The following is a 23,043-nucleotide window of genomic DNA, read 5'->3' on the forward strand; positions in this document are numbered from 1 at the left end:
GAAAAGACAGGTAGGTGGAGCTCAGTCCACAACAGATCAGCCATGATCGTATTGAATGGCAGAACAGGTTCAATAGACGAGATGCCTACTCCTGCTCGTATTTCTTACGTTCTTATATTTAAATATAGTTGCCTTTTGTTCTAGTATTTTCTGTTTTATTCAGGGGCAGGTATGTCATGGGCTGGGAGCAACAGAGAATAATGAATATATTCCTTTACATCAAGTGGACATTACGGTTGCTGATTAAAATGGATCCACACTTAAACTGTTAATTAATCTCTTTCTTTTTTTAATAGGCAATAATCAACATTTTTGCTAAAATCGCTGACTGCAGAATATTACGTGAACGCTCAAAGCATGTGTCTTAGAATGGTGGCAACAGTAATTTAAGCTTGATAAATTGACATGAATTTTATTTGTTCATGTGACATTTAGTGGTGTATTTATTGTACTCATTTTCATTTTGTCATGGATCATTTAATTAGATTCGCACATTGAACTTTTGAAATCAGCTGAAACATCAGCAAAGTAAAAAGTCACTGTTGCCCATTGAGGATTATTCTAATCTGAAGTCATTAGAAAGTGAAAGAGGTAGGGAAATGGATGCTTCAATCACTATCTTTTGGGCAAGGAATTGCTTCAGTTATTCATTTCCAAACAAAATATATGCAGTTCTTAAACACTGAACATTGACATTCGGAAAAAAACTGCTACATGAAGAGTCATTGTCAAAGAGTACGACAGCACAGAAACAGGCCCTTTGGCCCATCTAGTCCATGCCAACTGGATCTTTTCCTAGTGCCATCGACCCACACCTGGATCACATCCCTCCATACCCCTCACATCCATGTATGTATCCAACTTCTCTTAAAAGTTGAAATCAACCCCACACCCAGACTTCCACTGGTAGCTCATTCCACACTTGCATCATCCTCTTCAAGAAGAATTTCACCTTCAGGTTTCCCTTAAACATTTCACTCTTTGCCCTTAACCTATGATCTCCAGTACCAGTTTTACCCAAACTCAGTGGAAAAAGCCTTCTTGTATTTACCCTATCTACATGTGCCATCATTTTGCATACCTCTATAAAATCTCCCCATATTCTCTTCAATGCTCCAGGAAAAAAAATCTTTCTCAACCTTTCCTTAAAACTCAGGTTCTTAATTCCCAGCAACATCCTTGTAAATCTTATCTGTACTCTTTCAATCTTATTGATATCTTTCTTGTAGGCGACCTGAACTGCACACACTACTCCAAGTTTGGCCTCATCGATGTCTTACACAACATCAACATCCCAATTCTTGTGTAGAAATCCCTCCTTGTCATGATCACCAGTAATGTAATAGTGGATTAGACATGCTTTAGCCAATCAGAAGCATCCTCTGATGATTCAAACTCTATTGACCATGTGAGGGCATATTGAAGAGTCAAAGATTTGGTAGTCGTAATTTGTATACATACTATAAATTGTTGCCAATACCTTTAACCATTCCTCTGCTTGTTCCTTGCTTTGTACTGCTAATACAAGGGCTTCAGTTCCTGGCTGTGAGAATCTTAGTTCATGTTTTTTGCGTCGACCATCTTTAGGCACATAAATAACATGGCACGTGTTCAGTGGCAGCTCCATGTGAGGCTGATGGTCCTTGGAGCTTTTGTAACACTGAGGAAAGGGAAATGTACATTATTTCTTCTTTGAAAGAAACCCTTCAGCATAAAAACAACACATTTTCCTCAACATATGCACCAAATTAACTATTAATGAATAACATGACTTAATGGTGTGCTTTTTGGTTATTTAATACAGCAGCAATTGCCAAGTATGCCAAATATATTCATACATCCCATCAGTTTTCCCAAGATGATGTCTGGAAAAAGCTGTAGGAAGTTTCCCATTAACAGAGTATTATCTTCAGACACTAAGTTATATCCTCTGAACTGACGATGCAACAATACTACTTATTTCGAACATAGGTAATGTCATGTGTGACTGTCAATGTAATTTTAACGTTATTCAAAATATTTAAAAACCTTGTAACAAATGCTAAGAGATAGAATAATATTACCTTATTGATGTGTTCAAACAAAGAAGAGTTTTATTTGCTGACTTTATGATTTAATTGGAGTATATTTATACTTAACAGAAGTGTCTAACTTATTTTATTAAAATAATCTTTATTCATAATAAAACTATATACAAGAATAAACCATGCAAAGTCTTTTCATTTGCAGATAATGTATAAGTAGTGTTAGCACTAAACACTAGAATACTACAGCACAGTACAGGCCCTTTGGCCCTCTATGTTGTGCCGACCCATATATTCCTAAAAACAAAAGAAGTACTAAACCCACACTACCCCGTAATCCTCTATTTTTCTTTCATCCATGTGCCTGTCCAAGAGGCCCTTAAATACCCCTAACGTTTTAGCCTCCACCACCATCCCTGGCAAGTCATTCCAGGCACCCACAACCCTCTGTGTAAAAAACTTACCCCGATGTCTCCCCTAAACTTCCCTCTCTTAACTTTGTACATATGCCCTCTGATTTTTGCTATTCATGCCCTGGAAAATAGGTACTGGCTATCCACCCTGTCTATGCCTCTCATAATCTTGTAGACCTCTATCAAGTCCCCTCTCATTCTTCTACGCTCCAAAGAGAAAAGTCCCAGCTCTGATAACCTTGCCTCATAAGACTTGTTTTCCAATCCAGGCAACATCCTGGTAAATCTCCTCTGCACCCTCTCCATAGTTTCCACATCCTTCCTATAGTGAGGTGACCAGAACTGAACACAATCCACTTATTAATGAAGCGTAGCATCCCATAGGCCTTCTTAACTATCCTATCAACCTGTGCAGCGACCTTGAGGGATGTATGGATTTGAACCCCAAGGTCCCTCTGTTCATCCACACTCTTAAGTAACCGACCATTAACCCTGTTCTCAACTTACATTTTTAAAACTGATTTTTAAAACCCTCCAAACTAATCAACAAGCTTCAAAACCCGGGTCTCTGTACCGTCCTCAGCAAAAGGATTCTTGACTTCCTTATCAGGAGGCCACAGTCAGTATGAGTTAGTGATAACATCTTCCCTTCACTGACAATCAACACAGGTGTACCTCAAGCACGAGTGCTTAGCCCACTGCTCTAATCTCCCAACATTCATGCCTGTATTGCTAGGCATAGCTTAAATGCCATCTATACATTTGTCAGCATAAACATGCTGTTTTTGGCAGAATGTCAGATGGCAATGAGGAGGCATATAGGAGCAAAATAGATTCACTGGTCAAGTAGTGTTGCAATAATGACCTTACACTCAATGTCATCAAGACCAAGAATTGATTGTAGGCTTCAGGAAGGGGAAGTCAGAACACCCACCAATCCTCATTGAGTGGTCAGTGGTGGAAAAGGTGAGCAGTTTCAAATTCCTGGGTGACAACATCTCAGAGGATCTATCCAGGGTCCACCATACTGATGCACATCAGCGCTAATGCACCATTAAGAGTTTGAGGAGATTTATTATGTTATCAAAGACTTTAGCAAATTTCTACAGATGTACTGTGGAGAGCATTCTGACTGGTTGCATCACTGTCTGATGTGGAGGTGCAATGTACAGGATTCTTAGATGCCTCAGAGGGTTGTAAACTCAGCCAGCTCCATCACAGGCTCAAGCATCCCCACCATCAAGGACATCTTTCAAAGGCAGTGCCTCAAGATGGTGGCATCTATCGTGAAGGAACCTCACCATTCGGGACATGCCCCCTTCTCATTACTATGATCAGTGAGGATGTGCAGGAGCCTGAGAAAGCTAAACTCCATGTTTTAGAAGCAGCCTCTTCCTCTCTGCTGACAGAATTCTGAATGGTCAATAAATCCATAAACACAGCCTTGCTATTCCTCTTTTGCATATTTATGTATTTTTATTGTAACATGGTCCTTTGTGATGCCTGCATTGTACTGCTGTGACAAAACAACATATTTCACAAATTGTATCAGTGACAATAATTTGAATTGCACTTTTGCCACTCAAGTTGATTTCCAATTTTTTTTATACAGAGAGATCAGGACTAAATACTAAATAATGCACTTTACTGTCGTAATGGAATACACATGAGTGAAAATTGTAAACAAAATTCAAAGATTTTAAGGTTGATAGGTTAATTTGATCTAAATATTAAGTCTTGTTATGTTCACCTTCAACCTAGAACAAAGTATACTTCTTTGTCTTGACATGACTGGGCCTGACTATATTATCTCATTAACTTCCACTGCCTAACTAGTCAGATTAACAGTCACTTGATTAGCTATTTTACTTTCATGTTAAACACAATTTTGCTTTGAAGCTTTGCAAATTGCTGCCCCATACACCAATGTTTTTCTTGTTTTCCTTTTCTTCCCTATTTCTGTATTTAGTGAAGTCGTAGTAGAATGGTTTTGGAGGAACAAGTGGAGTTGACCTGTATGCATTAAAAGTTTGTTAACTAGGGGTATCTAAAAATATACTTCTGTACCGTACTACTAAACATATTACAGTAGTTGTATCTGTTGTTGCAATCCAAAATTAAATCTGCTAACTATTGTCATCTATACTAAAATTATACGTTAACTAAAGCAATGTTCAGAAGCCACAAATTTTGTGTTCTTTCAATAGAAGCAGAATCAAGAATCAGGTTTGATATCACTGTCTTCTATGATGTGAAATCTGCTGATTTGTGAAGCCAGAAAATTACTATAAATTACAAAATAAATAAATAGTGCAAAAAGAAGGAATAATGAGGTAGTGTTCATGGAGTGTTCATGGTGTTCAAAAATCTGATGGCAGAGGGGAAGAAATTGTTTCTGAATGGCGTGCAGTTCTTCAGATCTCCTCAGTAATGGTATTTGACACCCAGAACTTAAAGCTGCTCATTCTTTCCACTGCCGATGCCCTCAGTAAGGACTGGTGCGTCTTCTCCCGACTTCTCCTTCCTGAAGTTCACAATCAATTCCTCTGTATCGCTGACGCTGAGTGTGAATTTGCTGTGCAACACTACTCAATCTCACTCCTGTATGCCTCCTCATCGCTATCTGAGATTTTACTGGCAACAGTGGTGTCATCTGCAGACTGCTTCCCCACACAGTCATGAATGTAGAGAGAGCAGACAAATGGTTTCATTTTCAAAATAAAAATATTGCTTTGACACGTCTAGCTGAAATTGGATTTAGGCAATCTTGTTATAATGATCTGAGTTCTATCTAAATGTTAAAGGCCTATATTGGCATATAACTTGGGGTTGTATTCAGTGCTATTGGTGCATTATATCGAGCCTGTTTCCTTCTGAGCATAACCACGTAGTTCTCCTGTGGCACTGCTGACAGATCCAACAGTGAGCTGATTCATTATTACATCTGCATCCTAATTGACTGCTCCATCATCACCTCCAATAAAAATCATATGTTCAGGAAGTGCATGTTTTTACAGTTATGCGATCTTTGAAACTTGTTCAAAACCTAATTAATAAGGTAAAAATGATGTATTTTCAGAACACAGGGTTTAAAAATGCACATAGGTTATTTATCTACAGTAATATTCCTGAACGCAAACACGAGAAAATCTGCAGATGCTGGAAATTCAAGCAACACACACACAAAAAATGCTGATGAACGCAGCAGGTCGGGCAGCATCTATAGGAAGAGGTACAGTTGACGTTTCGGGCTGAGGCCCTTCGTCAGGGCTAACTGAAAGAAGAGATAAATCGCTTCCCTCTATCTCTTCTTTCAGTTAGTCCTGACGAAGGGTCTCGGCTCGAAACATCAACTGTACCTCTTCCTAGAGATGCTGCCTGGCCTGCTGCGTTCATCAGCATTTTTTGTTGTAATATTCCTGAATATTGTAGCAATCTTCCTCTTAAGTAATATAGACTGTACTTTAAATTACATTTCAATTATTTTTCCCTGAAAAATAAAGGCATTTGGCTGCTTTAACCTCAAAAGAACGTTTGATAATGACTCAGTAGTTAAGTGGTTAAAATACAAAAATGTGCTTCCATGGTAAGGTGTCCCATTAAAAGTTTGACGTCATCTTACCAGTAGTCGGTTTTCCTTAATGACACAGAGCTGCTTGGCCCACTGCCCAAAGCGTTTCTTTCTTAGCAGGAAGGCACAGATGCTGCAATCTTTCACCAAGTCCATGGAAGCTTCCTCTGATGGCCATTGGTGGGTTAGTTGTTGGCCTTTTCCGTCTTCCTCTTCATCATCATAAGATTCATACGAGCTGCTCATTACATCTGAGTCATTGTCTAGGTGAAGTAATTGGGGCATTTTGTTACAACCTATTAGGAACTCAGTAACACTGAAATGGCATGAAGAACTTCATGTTCTGTTCACATTCTGCATTTTTATTAACCACATTCTGATCAAATAAAACAGAAAATGATGGAAATATCCAGCAGGCCAGGCACCGCTTACAGAGAGAGAAACAGCTAAAATTTCTGATTGATGACTTTTCCTTAGTACCAGAAAAAGTTAGTTGTAAAATCAGTTTGAAGTGATGCAGAAGGACACTGGAGAAGAGAGAACAAAAGCGAAAATCTTTTATAAGCTGGAGACCAGGAGAGAATGAATAAGTGATGGATTAACTTATTGAAAACTGGAAGGGAAACAGAATTGGAGATGTCAAGATGAAAGAAACCAATAGGAATCTAGTCACTAACACTAACGAGTCCTGACGAAGGGTCTCGGCCTGAAACGTCGACTGTACCTCTTCCTAGAGATGCTGCCTGGCCTGCTGCGTTCACCAGCAACTTTGATGTGTGTTGCTAGTCACTAACACTGCTAATTTTCTGTTCTTCTTTATTCCTTTTACATATTTGAGACTCTTACTCTTTTAACCCATCTTATTTAACCATTGATGAACCATACTATGGATTACCATAGTACATTCTATACCATAGTACATTCGAGAGTCATTTTATTCTATTACTGTCAAATGAACCCAATTCTTCATTCCATCTGTACTGAAGGAAATGGTTACACCAATTATACGTATTTAGTTAATTTCTTAGTTTTATTTATTTCTCTTGCTTAGATGAATGAATAATGCTATAAACAATATCAAAGTTCAAAGCAATTTTATTATCAAAATAGATAGATGTCACCATATACAACCCTGACGTTCATTTTCTTGCAGCATGCACAACAAATCCAAGAAACACAATAAAATTAATGAAAGACCACACCCAACAGGACGGACAAACAACCAGTGTGCAAAAGACAACAAACTGTGCAAATAGAAAAGAGAAAAAATATGATAATAAATAAATAAGCAAAAAATGTTGAGAACATGAGATGCAGAATCCTTGAAAGTGAGTCCATAAGTTGTGGGAACATTTCAGTGATGGGGTGAGTGAGGTTTGGTATTGGTAAAAGTGACTTTGAATTGTCAAGACAACAAATGAATAGAAATATACAGTACATCTGGGAATGTAATTTGCAGATATTATCTAGCTTGACTGCTAAGGCAAATAGTCTCTCAAAGTTTGCACGTGATTAATGTCCATTGAGGGAATATACTGGGAATGGCATAGATAGGATCATGTCCCAGAAGAGCGCTTAGAAGAGTAAGAAGAAAATGAACAAGAGTATGAATCAAGTTCTTGTTATGAGCCCGCTGACTGCAACACCAGCTATCCTGCACAGAACAGGGTAGAATCAGGCTGAAAAAACCAAAAACCCTGTCCACAGGGTCCCCACTCACAGCTTTAATCCATCTTTTACTTCAGACACCTTGATGCCTCTTCTCAGCAATTTTAATCTTTTGGAAAATTGTAGTTATTTATAATTTTTTAGTTTGATAAATATTAGTACCAATCATCACGCTCCAACACCACCTCCACAGCAAATGTACAGATGTAAAGACCGGCAAGGCTGCATCTAGAGCAATGCATCCAAGTACCTGGAGTATTGCAGTTAAATTCTAGCATCCTATTACAGGAAGAATGTGGAGTCTATTGAAAGGGTGCAGAAAAAATTTACCAGGATGCTGCCTGGATTAGAGGGCATGTGCGATGCGTAGAATTTGGACAAACTAGCATTGTTTTCTCCTGAGTGACAGAAGCTGAGCAGAGACCTGACTAAAGTTTACGAGATTTTGAGAGGCATATTTGGAGAAGACAGCCAGTGTCTTTGTCCCCAGGGTCAAAATGTCAGTCTCTAGGGGTGAGAAGAGGAAAGTTCAAAGGAAATACGAGGGCAAGTTTTTTTAAAAGAGTATGGTGGGTGCCTGGAATATACTACCAGGAGTGGTGGTGTTAACAGAATCAACAGAGGAGTTTACAACATGAATATGCACAGAATAACCACGTGGCCAAGTGGTTAAGGCATTGGACTAGCTACCTGAAGGTCATGAGTTTGAGCCCCAGCCGAGGGAACGTGTTGTGTTCTTGAGCAAGGCACTTAATCACACATTGCTCTGCGACGACACTGGTGCCAAGCTGTATGGGCCCAATGCCCTTCCCTTGGACAACATTGGTGTCGTGGAGAAAAGAGACTTGCAAGCATGGGCAACTGCTGGTGTTCCATACAACCTTGCCCAGGCCCGCGCCTTGGAAAGTGAAGACTTTCCAGGCGCAGATCCATGGTCTCGCAAGACTAACGGATGCCTAAAATGCACAGAATGGAGCATAAAGACCATGAGCAGTTAGAAGGGATTGGACGTCATTAGCCTGATTAGTTTGTGAGCTATTAGGCCTGTTCCACTGCTGTACTGTTTAACAGGTCAATAGCAGATGTCATTTGTTTGGCTCTTCTCTGAAATAGCTCTGAAATACCTGGTCAAAGAAGAGGCATATGTCAGGATGCTCTTCATTGATTACAGCTCAGCATTCAGCACTATCATTCCCTCGAAGCTCATCACTACTGACCGAGACTTGGGCCTCAGTGCCTCACTATGCAACTGAATCCTAGATTTCCTCACTGGAAAACCCTATTTAGTGTGGATTGGAAACAAGATTTCCACAATTACCATCAGCACATACACCACACCCATTTCCACTTCCCTCCTTCCCACTGTGTTCCTTTGTAAATGTTTTTGACAGTGGCCAGATTTTAGGAAGGGCCAAAGCTTTGTAAATTTAATGAATGCTCATCAACAATGTCACAGAGACAAAAAAACATATCAGTTAATTCTGTTCTGATGCTTAAAGCTCTGAATTTCAAAACTAGCACATTTTAGTCACAAGTTGGATCATCTTACAGAATAGTTTCATTGGAAAGACTTTCTTGGTAGCAGATTTTCGAAGGCAACACTCACAACACGCTGGAGGAACTCAGCAGGTCGGGCAGCATCCGTGGAAAAGATCGGTCGACGTTTCGGGCCGGAACCCTTCGTCAGGACCTGCTGCCCAACCTGCTGAGTTCCTCCAGCATGTTGTGAGTGTTGCTTTGACCCCAGCATCTGCAGATTATTTTGTTTTTAAGATTTTCGAAGGCTTCAGCTTCAAGCACTAATTTTGCGACTCTCTACTGTATGTGGAATCTGAGCTTATGCTCTCCATTATAAGAATGGGAATATTTGGTTCGAATAAATGTGCAGCCAATCTACGTCACTGGCATCTTTTGGACTAAACACTTCCTTTTCACTAATACCTATCTCCTCTGCTGGTCAGAATTCTGAATTGGCAACACAGTGTTTGGCTAAGATGAGGTTTGACCTGTTGGCTGAGATAAATTATTCATGGATGGAGCTGAATGAATTGAAAACTTCCTTCTAATACATCAGAAATGAGTCATAGAGTGTAATATAGGTCATTTCCAGGTTGCAACCATGTTCTGTTCAGGGTGAACTGTTTGTAATCTGGACAGTACTCAGGTCTGAAGTCGTGGACCGAGTTCTCAGGGAGAAGTGGCCAAGAAATCCATCTTGTTGGTCTCCCAAACTTATATTCACACGTTCTGTAATGGATGTGCACCAGTCAGATGCTTGAAACCTGGGGAAGACCTCTGCTCTGAAACACAGCATTACTTATGCCAGGGCTATACCATGCAAATGAACAATAAAGAAGGAGCAAACACTGAAAAGATGAAAAGACTCAGTCAGTCAAGCAGCGTTTGTGGAAAGAGAAGGAAGAGCCCCTGATCTGAATTGTTGACTGGTTTCCCTTTCCACAGCTGCTGCTTCACTGGCTGTGCACTTCCAGTATTTCTCTTCTTTGTTTCAGATTCCTGCATCTACAAATTCACTTGTTTTCAGTTGAAGAGGAATGATTGTCTAATTACATGAATGCTTGTGTTCTCCCATAATCCTGGTGATTGGGTAATTACTGTCAGCATCTTCATAATATCCATCCTCAATAGAATTTGGTGGACTGGAACTGTCTAGAAAAGAAGGAAAATACAGTAAGCTAGAAAAAGAACTTCCAATTTTTTAAAAACTTAAAATATTTTCCAACCAGATTAAACAACAGAAAAGAAAAGTTATAAAGTGCCTTTTGCAACCCAAGATCTCCCATGTTTTGCAGTCAATGAGGTTATTCTGAACTGCAGACTTTCTTGGAATATGTGTATAGCAAAGTTCCACAAACTACAATATTATAAACTCCTACACCAAATTTATTTGGTTTTAAATTTGCCTGCAATCTTTATTTCTGAATACCAGATCAAATAATTACTGAAATGCACTGGATTTTTCCAATTTCCTCAATATCAGTCCCCAAGGGAGCACTTCAAAATTACCTTCATCGTTACTCATTGTCTCTCAACCGCCTCCTCAGATCAAGTTGACTTTTTGCCAGAATGTATACATACGAGTCACATATGAATATGTTGAAAACAGTCAGACTGCATTAGCTTGTTTGGTTTTGATAAGCTATTCTATACCACTGGGGATGAGAGGAAATCACAGTACAGCAAATTAATCTCCTGAACTGGTATCTAGATCCACATTCTTATAATTATCAAGCCACTGGCTGAAAATCAAGAGTAGGAATGATTCTCTTGCCTGAGTGAAAAGCAGTTGTTTTTCCTTCAGTTGAGATGAGCTAAGTATCACAGACTGGGAATTAAATTTTCATCTTGCTGTGGCTCAGTCACAATGTATAAGCAATTTTAACCATGAAGTCAATTCCTCTGTTCATGGTTCTATCCAATTTATACCTTAATGAACATTATGTCATAAAAGGAAGTTGCTTTTTTAGCTGCAATTAATAATTCTAATTTTTGGAGTATCATGTAGTAAATGCGCATTTTGATTTGGCTACCTGACAATTGCCTAACTTGAATATAGCTTTTAACCAGTATGAGGCATTGCAAAAACAAGGAATTACTGGCTTAAGATTTTATTGCAGAATCCTAGCTAGCAAACAATGAAGCAAATTACTTGCTCTTGCCTTGAAATAGGGATCAATTTTTGTGATAGATACTTCCCTACCTACTTGCTACTGTGCTTCTTAATGTCTACTTATCCCATTCTAGGGTAGCGGGGTGTAGATGTGTCTCCACCAAAGGAGGTGTAAGGTGCTCCTTCCCTCTGCTAGCCTGCAACTGACCCTTGGGTAAGGTGTAGCACCTGCTTAGCTCCCCCCCCCCCCCCACCCCGATCAGCGTCATGTGAAGCTATGGGAACAGGTTGTGGATGGTCGTCTGAGCAGCTGGTGCATATCACAAGTCCTGGTTATGTGACCACCGACGCCAGACAGACCATCTCTGAAGAGTATTGATAGTGGCTTTGGTCACCAGTCTTTTAAAGACACTGCCCAGAAGAAGGCAAAGGCAAACTACTTCTGTCAAAAAATTTGCCAAGAACAATCATGGTCATGGAAAGACCATGATCACTTATGTCATACGAGATGGCACATAACAAATGAATGAATGATCCTATCCTGCAAACAAAAATTTAAGTTGAAAGTTCCCTTTTCCAGCTTGGCACATTTTGTCAATTGAAACATAACTGAGTACAAATTCTAAAAGCAGCATGAATAGCTTTACCATAGTAACCTGCTATTAAACTCTCATCTCAGATCTCACCTGGGTTCAGCATATCATCCCTTCAAGCTTTACTGTTATTAGCATATCATTTGTGAAATGCTGCAAATACTTGAGATTACATTGATTACACAAACACAGAATAAACAGTATTTTTAAGGCAGACAATAATATTAGAAAGACAGAATTTTCAGATGGGGAGATTTTTTATGCCGACGAAACAAAATGATTCTCTTGCCAATAAGAACAGCATTGTAAAATCAATGCGTGTATGTGGTTGCTATCTTATTCTCTCTCCATGAGCAACTTGAATTAAATTCTTCATTCTGTCATGAATTTATTCATTTAAAATCACAAGTGCTTCTTTTGTGATATCTGAAGACACATTCCATTAAAATAGATATAGTATACTGAACTTAGAAGGCTGTTATAATAAGAAATTATTTAAGCCATAACTCACTCTATCATTTGCTTTGGATTATATATATACACACACACACGTACAAAATCTATGTGTTTTCTTAGATGTTAAGCTAGAAAACTTGAAAATCAGGTATCTGACATGAAGGTCACATAAATCATCCGAATTCAATATCTCTGAATTTCAGCTTGAGTTACTGCACCTAACCAATATTGACAAGAAAGAATACACAAAGCTCCAAAGGGCAAGGGAAGGATTCCTTCACACAGGTAACTGTTTTCCCCAAACACTACAATGCCAATATTTCACTTTCTAAATATTTCATTTAGTAATAGTTAACATAATAGAAAACAGGGCAAAATAGTCTGCACCATTTAGTACTGTTATAGCTCTTGCATTTTAATCCAGCATATTTAAAATTATTTAGTGGATTAATAGGTCTAAAAACCCTCAAAAATCACATTAAAGCTTTTTCGAAAATAACTTTTCAGCAGGCTATATCAACAAGTCGTTCCAATGTGTTTATCTAGTTCTTGTTGTATTTCGTGTGCGGGGGGGCGGTTTGGGGTTGATGCTCTTGTTGCATTTTTGTTATTTTTTTGTGCAAGGTGGAATTTGGGGGTGGATGTTCTTATCATGCTTCATGTGGGCGGAGTGGGGGGAGGTGCTGATGATCATGTTACTGTTCTTTTTTTGTGCGGGGGAAGGAGGTAGGTTTGCTGCTTCTCTCTGAACTGGCTTTCATGGTTTTTCTTTGTTCCGTGGCTATCTGAAGAAGAAGAATCTCAGACGTGCATAGATACTTTGATAATAAATGAACATTTGAACCTTTGATTTAGTGTTCAGTAGCGAGTGAGAGAGTGACATCTTGCAGGGTGGGAGCCATTTGTACACTGCAAGTCTCATCGGGAGTGAGTTTTAGTTGAGCCAATGAATGGAGCGGAGCGACTGTTGTTGGCGTGGGCCGGTGTTAGAGTGGTCCGGCTTTGGCTCAACAGGCTTGCGCAAGCACAGGCAGAGGTCCTAATTAAGTTTCTACTAAGTTCTTTTTCTGTAAGTACATAGCAAGTGTGTTGAGAACGGGTCCAGAGCTAGTGGTATGTATCTTGAGTGAGAAGTGAAATCTTTGGGAGACCACCAGTCTCCCTGACAGCTATATCTGCACCAAGTGCACCGAAATGCAGCATCTTAAAGACCGTGTTAGGGAACTGGAGCTGCAGCTTGATGACCTTCGGCTCATACAGGAAAATGAGGTGATAAATATGAACTATAGGGAGGCAATCACCCCTAAGTTGCAGGAGGTAGGTACCTGGGTAACTGTCGGGAGAAGGAAAGAGAATAGGCAGCCACTGCAGAGTACTCCTGTAGACGTTCCCTTCAGTAATAAGTGTACCCTATTGAGGGGAAATGAACTACTAGGGAAAAGCCAAAACAAGAAGGCCTCTGGCACTCAGAAGGGAAGATGGAAGAAGAGGCGAGTGGTAGTAATAGGGGATTCATTGGTTAGGGGAAGAGAAAGGAAGCTTTGTGGACAAGAACAAAATTCCTGGCTGGTTTGTTGCCTCCCAGGTGCCAGGGTCAGGGACATGTTGGATTGAGTCCACAGCATTCTTTATTGCAAGGGTAGGCAGTCAGAAGTCATGGTCCATGTTGGTACCAATGATACAAGTGGGAAGAGTGACGAGGTCCTGCCAAGTGAATTCAAGGAGTCAGGTGCTAACTTAAAGGACAGGACATCAAGTGTTGTGATCTCAGGATAGCTATCCATGCCACGTGCTGGTGTGACCAGAAAAAGGAAGATCATACAGTTTAACATGCATTCAAGAGTTCAAGTACACTTATTATCAACGAATGTATAAATTATATACCTTGAGATTTGTTTGCTTACAGGTAGCCACAAAGCAAGAAAGCCAAAAAATTCAATTAAAACAAGACCATAAAAGAGGGAAAAACACACACACACCCATCTTTCAAACAATAGAAGTAAACAACAGCATTCCAAACCGGATTGAGCCCTTAGATTCGCTCCCCGGGGCAGCCGGCGTAGGCCCAATTATGAGGGGTATAGATAGGGTAAATGCAAGAATGCTTTTTCCACTGAGGTTGGGTGAGACTACAATTAGAGGTCATGGGTTAAGGGTGAACGGTGAAATGTTTAAGAGGAACAGTGAGAGTGTGAAATGAGCTGCTTGTGCAAGTGGTGGATGTGTGGTCAATTTCAACGTTTAAGAGAAATTCAGATAGGTGCATAGATGAGAGAGGTATGGAGGGCTATAGTCCAGGTGCATGTTGATAGGACTAGGCAGATTAATGGTTTAGTACAGACAAGAAGGGCTGAAAGGCCTGTTTCTGTGCTGTCGTGTTCTATGACTCTATTTGCCACTATTCAAATGGCTGTTTTGAACAAAAGCCTGAATCACTGGTTAGTGGTTTACTATCTGTGCAGAGAGATTCTGTTAAAGTTCAGAAACTGACAACACAGTGAAGCCAGACTTCAATTTTCCAATATTAGAAATGATGCAGTGGTAAGGACAAACCAGGGCAGCCTGATCATATAACTGAGTCATATAATTAACTCACATTTCTTCTTCAGAGAGTACTAGAGTTGTCAGTTCCTTGGGCAGTGCAGCAGTTAGCCATGTGTCAAACCGCACTCAGGGTAAATGGATCCACCAAAATACAGAGTTTTAAAGGAATTCCAACTACATCTTCTCCTTGTTGGTAGTATCACAATTTCAAACCCGGCATTGTTCATTCTATTATACTTGAGGATATTCAGAGGTAGTAAATATAGTTACCAGGTCTGTTTTCTTTGGACCGTTGGAAGCAGAGGGGAGACCTGATAGAAATTTTAAGATTATGAAAGGCATCAATAGGGTTTGAATGTCACTTGACTGTTCAAGAAGGAAGAGAGGCAAAAGACAGGAAGTTATAGTCTGGATAAGTCTAACTTCAGTGGTTGTAAGATTTTTGAGTCTGTTACTAAGAATGAGGTTTCGGATATGGTTTTGCTAAGGAGAACCTTGCCCGACAAATCTGTTGGAATTATTTGAGGAAGTAATAAGTAGGACAGATAAATGAGAGTCACGGGATGTTGCTTACTTGGATTTTCAGAAGGCCTTCGACAAAGTGCCACATATAAGGCAGCTAAACAAGATGAGGGTGAATGTTATTACAGGAAAGGTACAAACATGGATAAAAGACTGGCTGACTGGTAGAAGGCAAAGAATGGGAATAAAGGGGGCGTTTTCTGGTTGGCTGTCTGTTCCTACATGCTGGTGTTGGGCCCACTACTTTCCATGATATATGTTAATGAACTGGAGGATAGAATTGGTGGCTTTGCAGCCAAGTTTGCAGCTAAAAAAAACATAGGTAGGCGGAGGAGCAGGTGGTGTTGAGGAAGCAGGGAGTCTGCAGAAGGACTTGGACAGATTGGGAGAATGGGCAAAAAAGTGACAGATGGAATGCAACAAAAGGAAGTTCATGATCCTTCGTAGAAGGAATAAAGGTGCAGACTGTCTATGAAGGCTGTCAGTCATCCAGGTCATTGTACATCAAGCAGTAGTAAATTAAGGCAACTGGACTTGCTGTGCTGTCTGGAAGACATTTCGCCATTCATTCTAGAGGCTTCTTCAGTTCTAATCCATGGTTTCCTGGATCATAAATTCTATGAACTGTTTAAAGGTAAAGCAATTTCATGAGGGTCATTAAGAGCCACAGAGATAATAAGGGGCTCATTAGTCTTTGCAAAAATGGAGGTGTGAACTGTTGTGGAAATGCCAGGGTAGAGATGTTAGGACTGCACTGTATGTAGCTGATAGGTGGTGTCATACCCAACTCCCTCTCTTCAGGGATGGGTTTTCCAAATTGACAAAGATGGCTTCTTTAAAAGAGGGGTTAAGAGGGGAAAGACCTATTAATATTTGATTAATTTAAATGCAAATTAACTCCACCTGTGTTTTGATTACATTTGAATCATTCTCCCAAGTTGCACTATGTCAGAAAAGAAGCTGGCGAAGGATTCTTAACATGAAACATTAGCTCTGTTTCTTTCGTTTCAGCTGCTACCTAACCAACTGACTACTTTCATCATTTTTATTTCAGATTTCTAGCATCTGCAGATCTTTGCTTTCAGATCATAAATATTGATACCGGTATGGCTAAGAATTCATAGAATATTGGGCCACTGTGTGGAATATGCTTATTTCAAACCTGCATACATTTAATTGTGACTGCCCTAAGAAGAAGAAATGAAGGACGCTCCCTTGTCCAAGTAACACCTACAACTGAAAAGAAATATTAGGAACAGGCCACACACATAAAAGTTGCTGGTGAAAGGCAGCATCTAAAGGAAGAAGTACAGTCGACGTTTCCGGCTGAGACCCTTCGTCAGGACTAACTGAAAGAAAAGCTAGTAAGAGATTTGAAAACGGGAGGGGGAGGGGGAGATCCAAAATGATAGGAGAAGACAGGAGGGGGAGAGATGGAGCCAAGGGCTGGACAGGTGATTGGCAAAAGGGATCTGAGAGGATCATGGGACAGGAAGCCTAGGGAGAAAGAAAGGGGGAGAGGTGAAGCCCAGAGGATGGGCAAGGAGTTTAGTGAGAGGGACAGAGGGAGAAAAAGGAGAGAGAGAAAAATAAAATATATATAATAAATAACGGATGGGGTATGAGGGGGAGGAGGGGCATTAACGGAAGTTAGAGAAGTCGATGTTCATGCCATCAGGTTGGAGGCTACCCAGACGGAATATAAGGTGTTGTTTCTCCGACCTGAGTGTGGTTTCATCTTGACAGTAGAGGAGGCTGTGGATAGACATATCAGAATGGGAATGGGATGTGGAATTAAAATGTTTGGCCACTAGGAGATCCTGCTTTCTCTGGCAGACAGAGCATAGGTGTTCAGTGAAATGGTCTCCCAGTCTGCGCCGGGTCTCGCCAATATACAAGAATGCTGCATCGGGAGCACCGGACGCAGTATATCGCCCCAGCCGACTCACAGGTGAAGTGTTGCCTCAGCTGGAAGGACTGTCTGGGGCCCTGAATGGTGGTAAGGGAGGAAGTGTAAGGACATGTGTAACATTTGTTCCACTTACAAGGATAAGTGCCGGGAGGGAGATCAGTGGGGAAGGATGGGGGGGGGGGGAACGAATGGACAAGGGAGTCGCATAGGGAGCGATCCCTGCGGAAAGCGGGAGGTGGGGGAGGGAAAGATGTGCTTCGTGGTTGGATCCCGTTGGAGGTGGCGGAAGGTATGGAGAATTATATGTTGGATCCGGAGGCTGGTGGGGTGGTAGGTGAGGACCAGGGGAACCCTATCTCTAGTGGGGTGAGAGCAGATGTGCGTGAAATGGGAGAGATGCGTTTGAGAGCAGAGTTGATGGTGGAGGAAGGGAAGCCCCTTTCTTTAAAAAAAGTGGAATCTCCTTCGTCCTGGAATGAGGTCAACCTGATGGCATGAACATTGACTTCTCTAACTTCCGTTAATGCCCCTCCTCCCCCTCATACCCCATCCGTTATTTATTTATTTATTATATATATATTCTTTTTCTCTCTCTCCTTTTTCTCCCTTTGTCCCTCTCACTAAACTCCTTGCCCATCCTCTGGGCTTCACCCTTCCCCCTTTCTTTCTCCCTAGGCTTCCCGTCCCATGGCCCTCTCATATCCCTTTTGGCAATCAACTGTCCAGCTCTTGGCTCCATCCCTCCCCCTCCTGTCTTTTCCTATCATTTCGGATCTCCCCCTCCCCTTCCCACTTTCAAATCTCTTACTAGCTCTTCTTTCAGTTAGTCCTGACGAAGGGTCACGGCCTGAAACGTCAACCGTACCTCTTCCTATAGATGCTGCCTGGCCTGCTGTGTTCACTAGCAACTTTTATGTGTGTTGCTTGAAATTCCAGCATCTGCAGATTTACTTGTGTTTGCGATCAGGAACTTGCCAGCAGTTTTATCAATAGCTTAAAATTTGAATCCCAATCTTTCTGCTTTATAAAGGTTGTTTGATTAGCTCATTGTATAAAAATATTTAGATGTGTCCTCCTCAAGGTACTTACTGCGAGAAGTAATGTACTCTGGAGCTTTCCCTGGACTTAAAGGCACAGCTTCTTCATAATAATCCTCAGGTGGAGGAGTTGTGGGGAGAGGGGGTGGTATATCAGATACTCCCTGAATACGAGAGAAACTTGTATTAGCCATCAGAATCTCATTAATCAAATTTCAATACAGCAAGGATCCACAAATACAAATGAGATAGTGGCCAAATAACTTGTTAAAATGAAACAAAAACGGAAAATGTTGGAAACACTCAACAGGTAGGGTAGCATCTGTGGAAGGAGAAACAGGGGTAAATTCTTCACAACAGGGTCAGAGGTTCTTCACAATCATTCTGAGAGTTTGCAACTGTTTTTGTTTTTGATTTTCAGCAACTGCAGTCTTTTAAAAAGCTCTCAGTTTGTTAAAAAATATAATAATTGAAATGGCAAGACACAGGGGAATACAAACAAGGAACAATTTGTATTCAGTTGAGTGGCCAGTGTTGTCTTCGTGTAACATCTCAAACTAAAGTCCATTGAACATTGGTAAAATTTGGTCAATGTCAGCCACCAAATAAAATAGATGATAAGCTGCCAAAAATTAGATTAAGTCCTGAAATTCAATACAACACAAAAGATTTTCAACTTATTACATCACTCTGTGGTCAAGTACTTCATATTGCTTTTCAGTTCTACACTTCTTTTTGAGTTCTCAGCTGCTCAAGGGTGTGTTTGGAAGTTGCCATGTTTACAGGACTCAATCGCAGGAGAATGAGCCAACTGAGGGGGTCAAGTCACACTGCAACTTCTTCAACACTCAACCAGATGGTGCCTCAAGATTTGATTAGTTCTGCTGCTTAAAAAAAAGCACTCATCAGCAGTAACTTTACACTCTCTAATAAATAAAAACATTGCTCATTAATTAAAAAGATCTGGAACAGTTAATATTCCTTCATTTACCATAGCTGGCCAAGAAAAATTAGCTGATGTGAGCTAATATAAATAAAATGTCAACTTCTGCACAGAAGAGTACAGCACCTCACGGGCTGCTCAGTCCTTTGTCTACTCAGGCACTTCTTTTCCATCTGTGGACGCATCCTTGGTTACCACATTCAGTTACCTCAGAACCCATAAACTAGATTGAAAGCAAACCAACCCCAATAGTAAAGGACTATTCAAGAAGGGTTTCTACAGAAGAAATCAAATATCCAAATATACAAGACTCACTGATTTGGAATGTGGCGTTTCAGTTAGTGGCAATTCAATACAGCCTCCATCCTTATAATCCTCCTGCATGTCCTTAAGGCCACGTAATTCACAATCTGCAACAACACGAATGAGATTTATACTTCAGTAGTTACAATTATACAATGGATAGGAAGCATTTTTATTTACGCTCAGGGTTATTTGAATAAACTTGATAGAGCATGTGCTAAAGAAGTATTGGAATGGAAGTCAATTGCTGAAAAATAGCTTGGGTGATGATTCCCTAGTACTGACGCTGCTGAAAATTTGTAATAGATTTGACATCGTACACTTTTTTTTACTTTCTTTGTTCCCTTTGGAACACTTATTTACAGATGGTGAAAAGCATTCTTTTCTGTAGTACTTTATAACTTCCTTGCCTACATTTTCTTCACTGTATGTGGTCCCATGTGCAGCATCTACAGGATGTTGAATTATGTCCCACAGATGAAGCACATACAGTTTGTCTGAATAGTACACCAGAGGGAAATTTGAACTGTTTGTTTTTTTTTTGAAATGGCCGCATTCATCATCATGATTTTGATACCAATATCTGGAAAATTGTGCTTAACACAGTTTGTGCAGTGGAGTCCTTGAAGCAGGAGAGTATTTAAGAGGCTGGAATCATTTTCAGTACTGCCATTTGATGCTACACTGGGAATTCGAAGTGTGTTTCTGGATCAATAAAGTGATATTATCTGAATGTTCATGTATGATAATGTGAAAAAATTCAATCAAGAGTTAGACCCTGGCATAAACAACAATTGGTGTAGAAACACAGTACCAAAGAATAAAGTTGAATTTACTACAATTATATAGGGTCTTAGCAAGACCATGCTTGCTAATTTAATACCAGTGCCAATGCTACAGGTATGGTCTTGCTAAGGCCCTACGTAATTGCAGAAAGCACAAGATCACGGAAGGGTCCTTTGGCTCATGATTGGTTTACTATTGTCACATGTACTGATGTACAGTGAAAATATTTGTTTTGTGTGCCATCCATACAGGTCATTTCAAAAAATAAGGACATTGGTGTATAACAAATGTGAAAAGCAATAACAGAATGCAGAATACAGTGTTATCGTTGCAGTTACAGAGAAAGTGCAGTACAGGTAGATAATAAGGTGCAAGAGCCATGACAAGGTAAATTGTGGCATTAAGAGTTCATCTTTAACATTCAACTGGTCTGTTCAAGAGTCTTCTGACAGTAGGATGAAAGCTGTCCTTGAAACAAGTGGCTTTCAAGCTTTTGTATCTTCTGCCTGATGAAATGGGAGAGAACAGCAAATACCCAGGGTTGAAAAGGTCTTTGATTATGTTGACTGTTTTTGAGGCAGCAAGATGTAGACAAAGCCCACGGAAGGGAAGCTGCTTCTCACGATAAATTGAGTTGTGTCTCCAACTCTGCAACTTCCTGTGGTCTTGGACCAAGCAGTTATCATACCAAGTTATAAAGCATCTGAATGGGATGCATCCATAAAAATTGGTCAAGTTCAATATGGATGAGCTGAATTTCCTTAGCTTTCTGAGGAAATTGAGGTACTAGCGTGCTTTCTTGGCCATAGCATCTACATGCTTGGACCAGGACATGCAATCAGTAATGTTTACACCTAGGAATTTTTAGCATAAAATCCTTACCTAAAAAGTTATTCAAGGAGTGCAATGAAGATTTACTAGAATAGTTCCTTGGATGATAGATCTATATGCGAGAAATTGAGTAGATTAATTCTCTATTCTTTAAAGTTTAGTGGAATGATCAGTGATCTCTCTGGAAGACAGTCCTCAGAGGGCTTGATGGGGCGACCTGTAGAATATTTTCTGTAGCTGTGTAGGCTAGAACTAGGTTCACCAGCTTAAAATAAAGGGCAGGTCATTTAGGAGAGAAAAGTTCACAAATTTCTCCATGCCCCTTGGAGTGCAAGAGTCCAAAGATTCACCACCCTTTGAGTGAAAGACTAGTTAATGCATTTAAATCTGAGGTAGATATAATTCTGGATATTGGAAGAATCAATGGATATGGTGGACATGGAAAGATAATGACCTTGAACTAGAAGATCAGCCATAATCTTACTGAATAGCAGAGCAGCACTGAAGGACAAAATGATTTATGCCTGCTCCCATTTCTTATTTTCTTATAACCACATACTTTTTCTACCATTGGTTGTATTACTGTTGTTATGAGTCTTAATACCTCTGTTGGCCATTCACTAAAATTTATTTTGGGCTCAGTTATGTTGAGTCTGACCTACTGGCCAGAGTTGTCAAAGAATCATGAAGCCACACAGAATGGAAACAGGTTCTTCAGCCCAAACGGTTCGTGTCGACCGAGAATCCCAACTAACCTGATCCCATTTGCCTGCATTTTGCCCACATCTCTCTAAAACTTTCCGATCCATACATGTTGAGGAAACTTTTAAAAGCTGTATCTGTCTCAACCACTTCCTCTGGCAGCTCATTCCATCTACTGACCACTCTCTGGGTTCAAAAACAAGTTGCCCAAACTTTATGACCTCTAGTTCTCTTGAAACTAGCTATCACCAGCGCCTGACCGCTGTTACCAGTAATCTCTGCTGTAGTCTCATGAAGCTCACAGGTTCTCTGTACTCTTTTCTTGGCCAATGAGGCTGCAGCAGGTTGTTTTGTGCAGAGGCCTCTTCCCCCGTACGCCTATGACAGACTCTGACAGAATGGAAATCTGGGAGCCAAGCTTTACTATCTGTCAAAGCCAATGAATGATTTTAACAGCCTGAAGTATTCCTAACATTTACAGACCATTTGCAGGTAAAAATATTAAAATCTAAGTAAATGATTAAAAGAACAGATCAATTTTGAACATGTAAACAATAAAACGGCTAAACTGAGTAATTACTATCATTAGCTTCCTACATCTCCGAACCTCCTGGCCGAGAAATTCACAATAAAATCAAGCATCTCGGCTTCTGTGCCAGGTCAAATTAGCACTAGGAGATTCTGCAGTAAACTGGGAAATCTTAGCTGGGCTGGTCTCTGCTATTGGATTCCACGTGGAATCCAATGGGATGTGTCACTTGATCAAATATTGGACTTCTGAGTTTGACAGCACACATGCAGAAGAGCTTAAGTCACTGCAGCTGAAAGTTATATGGCCAATTAAGAACTACTGGTTTCCACTGCCAAAATTCTCTCCATTTTATTCATCAAATTATTCAAAAGTGATCTGTCTGAACATATATACACATGCGCACGTTCGAGACATTTCCCTCACTTACCAGTATGAAAATTTCCTGAGTGCTGATCTTTCCCAGGAAGGAAGCAAAAACCATTCACCACATCTAAATTCTGGTGCTGGAGAAATTTCAGCTGAAGTGTGCTCAAGAACAAGTAGCTAAATGGTAACATTTTTTAAAAATGAGCTTT

At 40.2% G+C, this 23,043-nt stretch overlaps 1 protein-coding gene across 3 annotated transcripts in view; it reads right to left on the reverse strand.

Annotated features, from left to right (window-relative positions):
• Window positions 1–23,043, reverse strand: part of afap1l1a (actin filament associated protein 1-like 1a) — a 202,567-nt gene that overhangs the window by 64,711 nt on the left and 114,813 nt on the right. For all 3 annotated transcript variants that reach the window (XM_072263718.1, XM_072263717.1, XM_072263719.1), the window contains exons 4-8: window positions 19,630–19,724; window positions 18,424–18,535; window positions 10,248–10,346; window positions 6,060–6,271; window positions 1,481–1,660 (exon numbers count right to left, since the gene is read on the reverse strand). In XM_072263718.1, coding sequence (XP_072119819.1) covers window positions 1,481–1,660; window positions 6,060–6,271; window positions 10,248–10,346; window positions 18,424–18,535; window positions 19,630–19,724 — 698 coding nt within the window. The remainder of the gene's footprint in view (window positions 1–1,480; window positions 1,661–6,059; window positions 6,272–10,247; window positions 10,347–18,423; window positions 18,536–19,629; window positions 19,725–23,043) is intronic.

This window comes from Mobula birostris, chromosome 7 (genome assembly GCF_030028105.1).
Source record: "Mobula birostris isolate sMobBir1 chromosome 7, sMobBir1.hap1, whole genome shotgun sequence".
Taxonomy (NCBI): Eukaryota; Metazoa; Chordata; class Chondrichthyes; order Myliobatiformes; family Myliobatidae; genus Mobula; species Mobula birostris.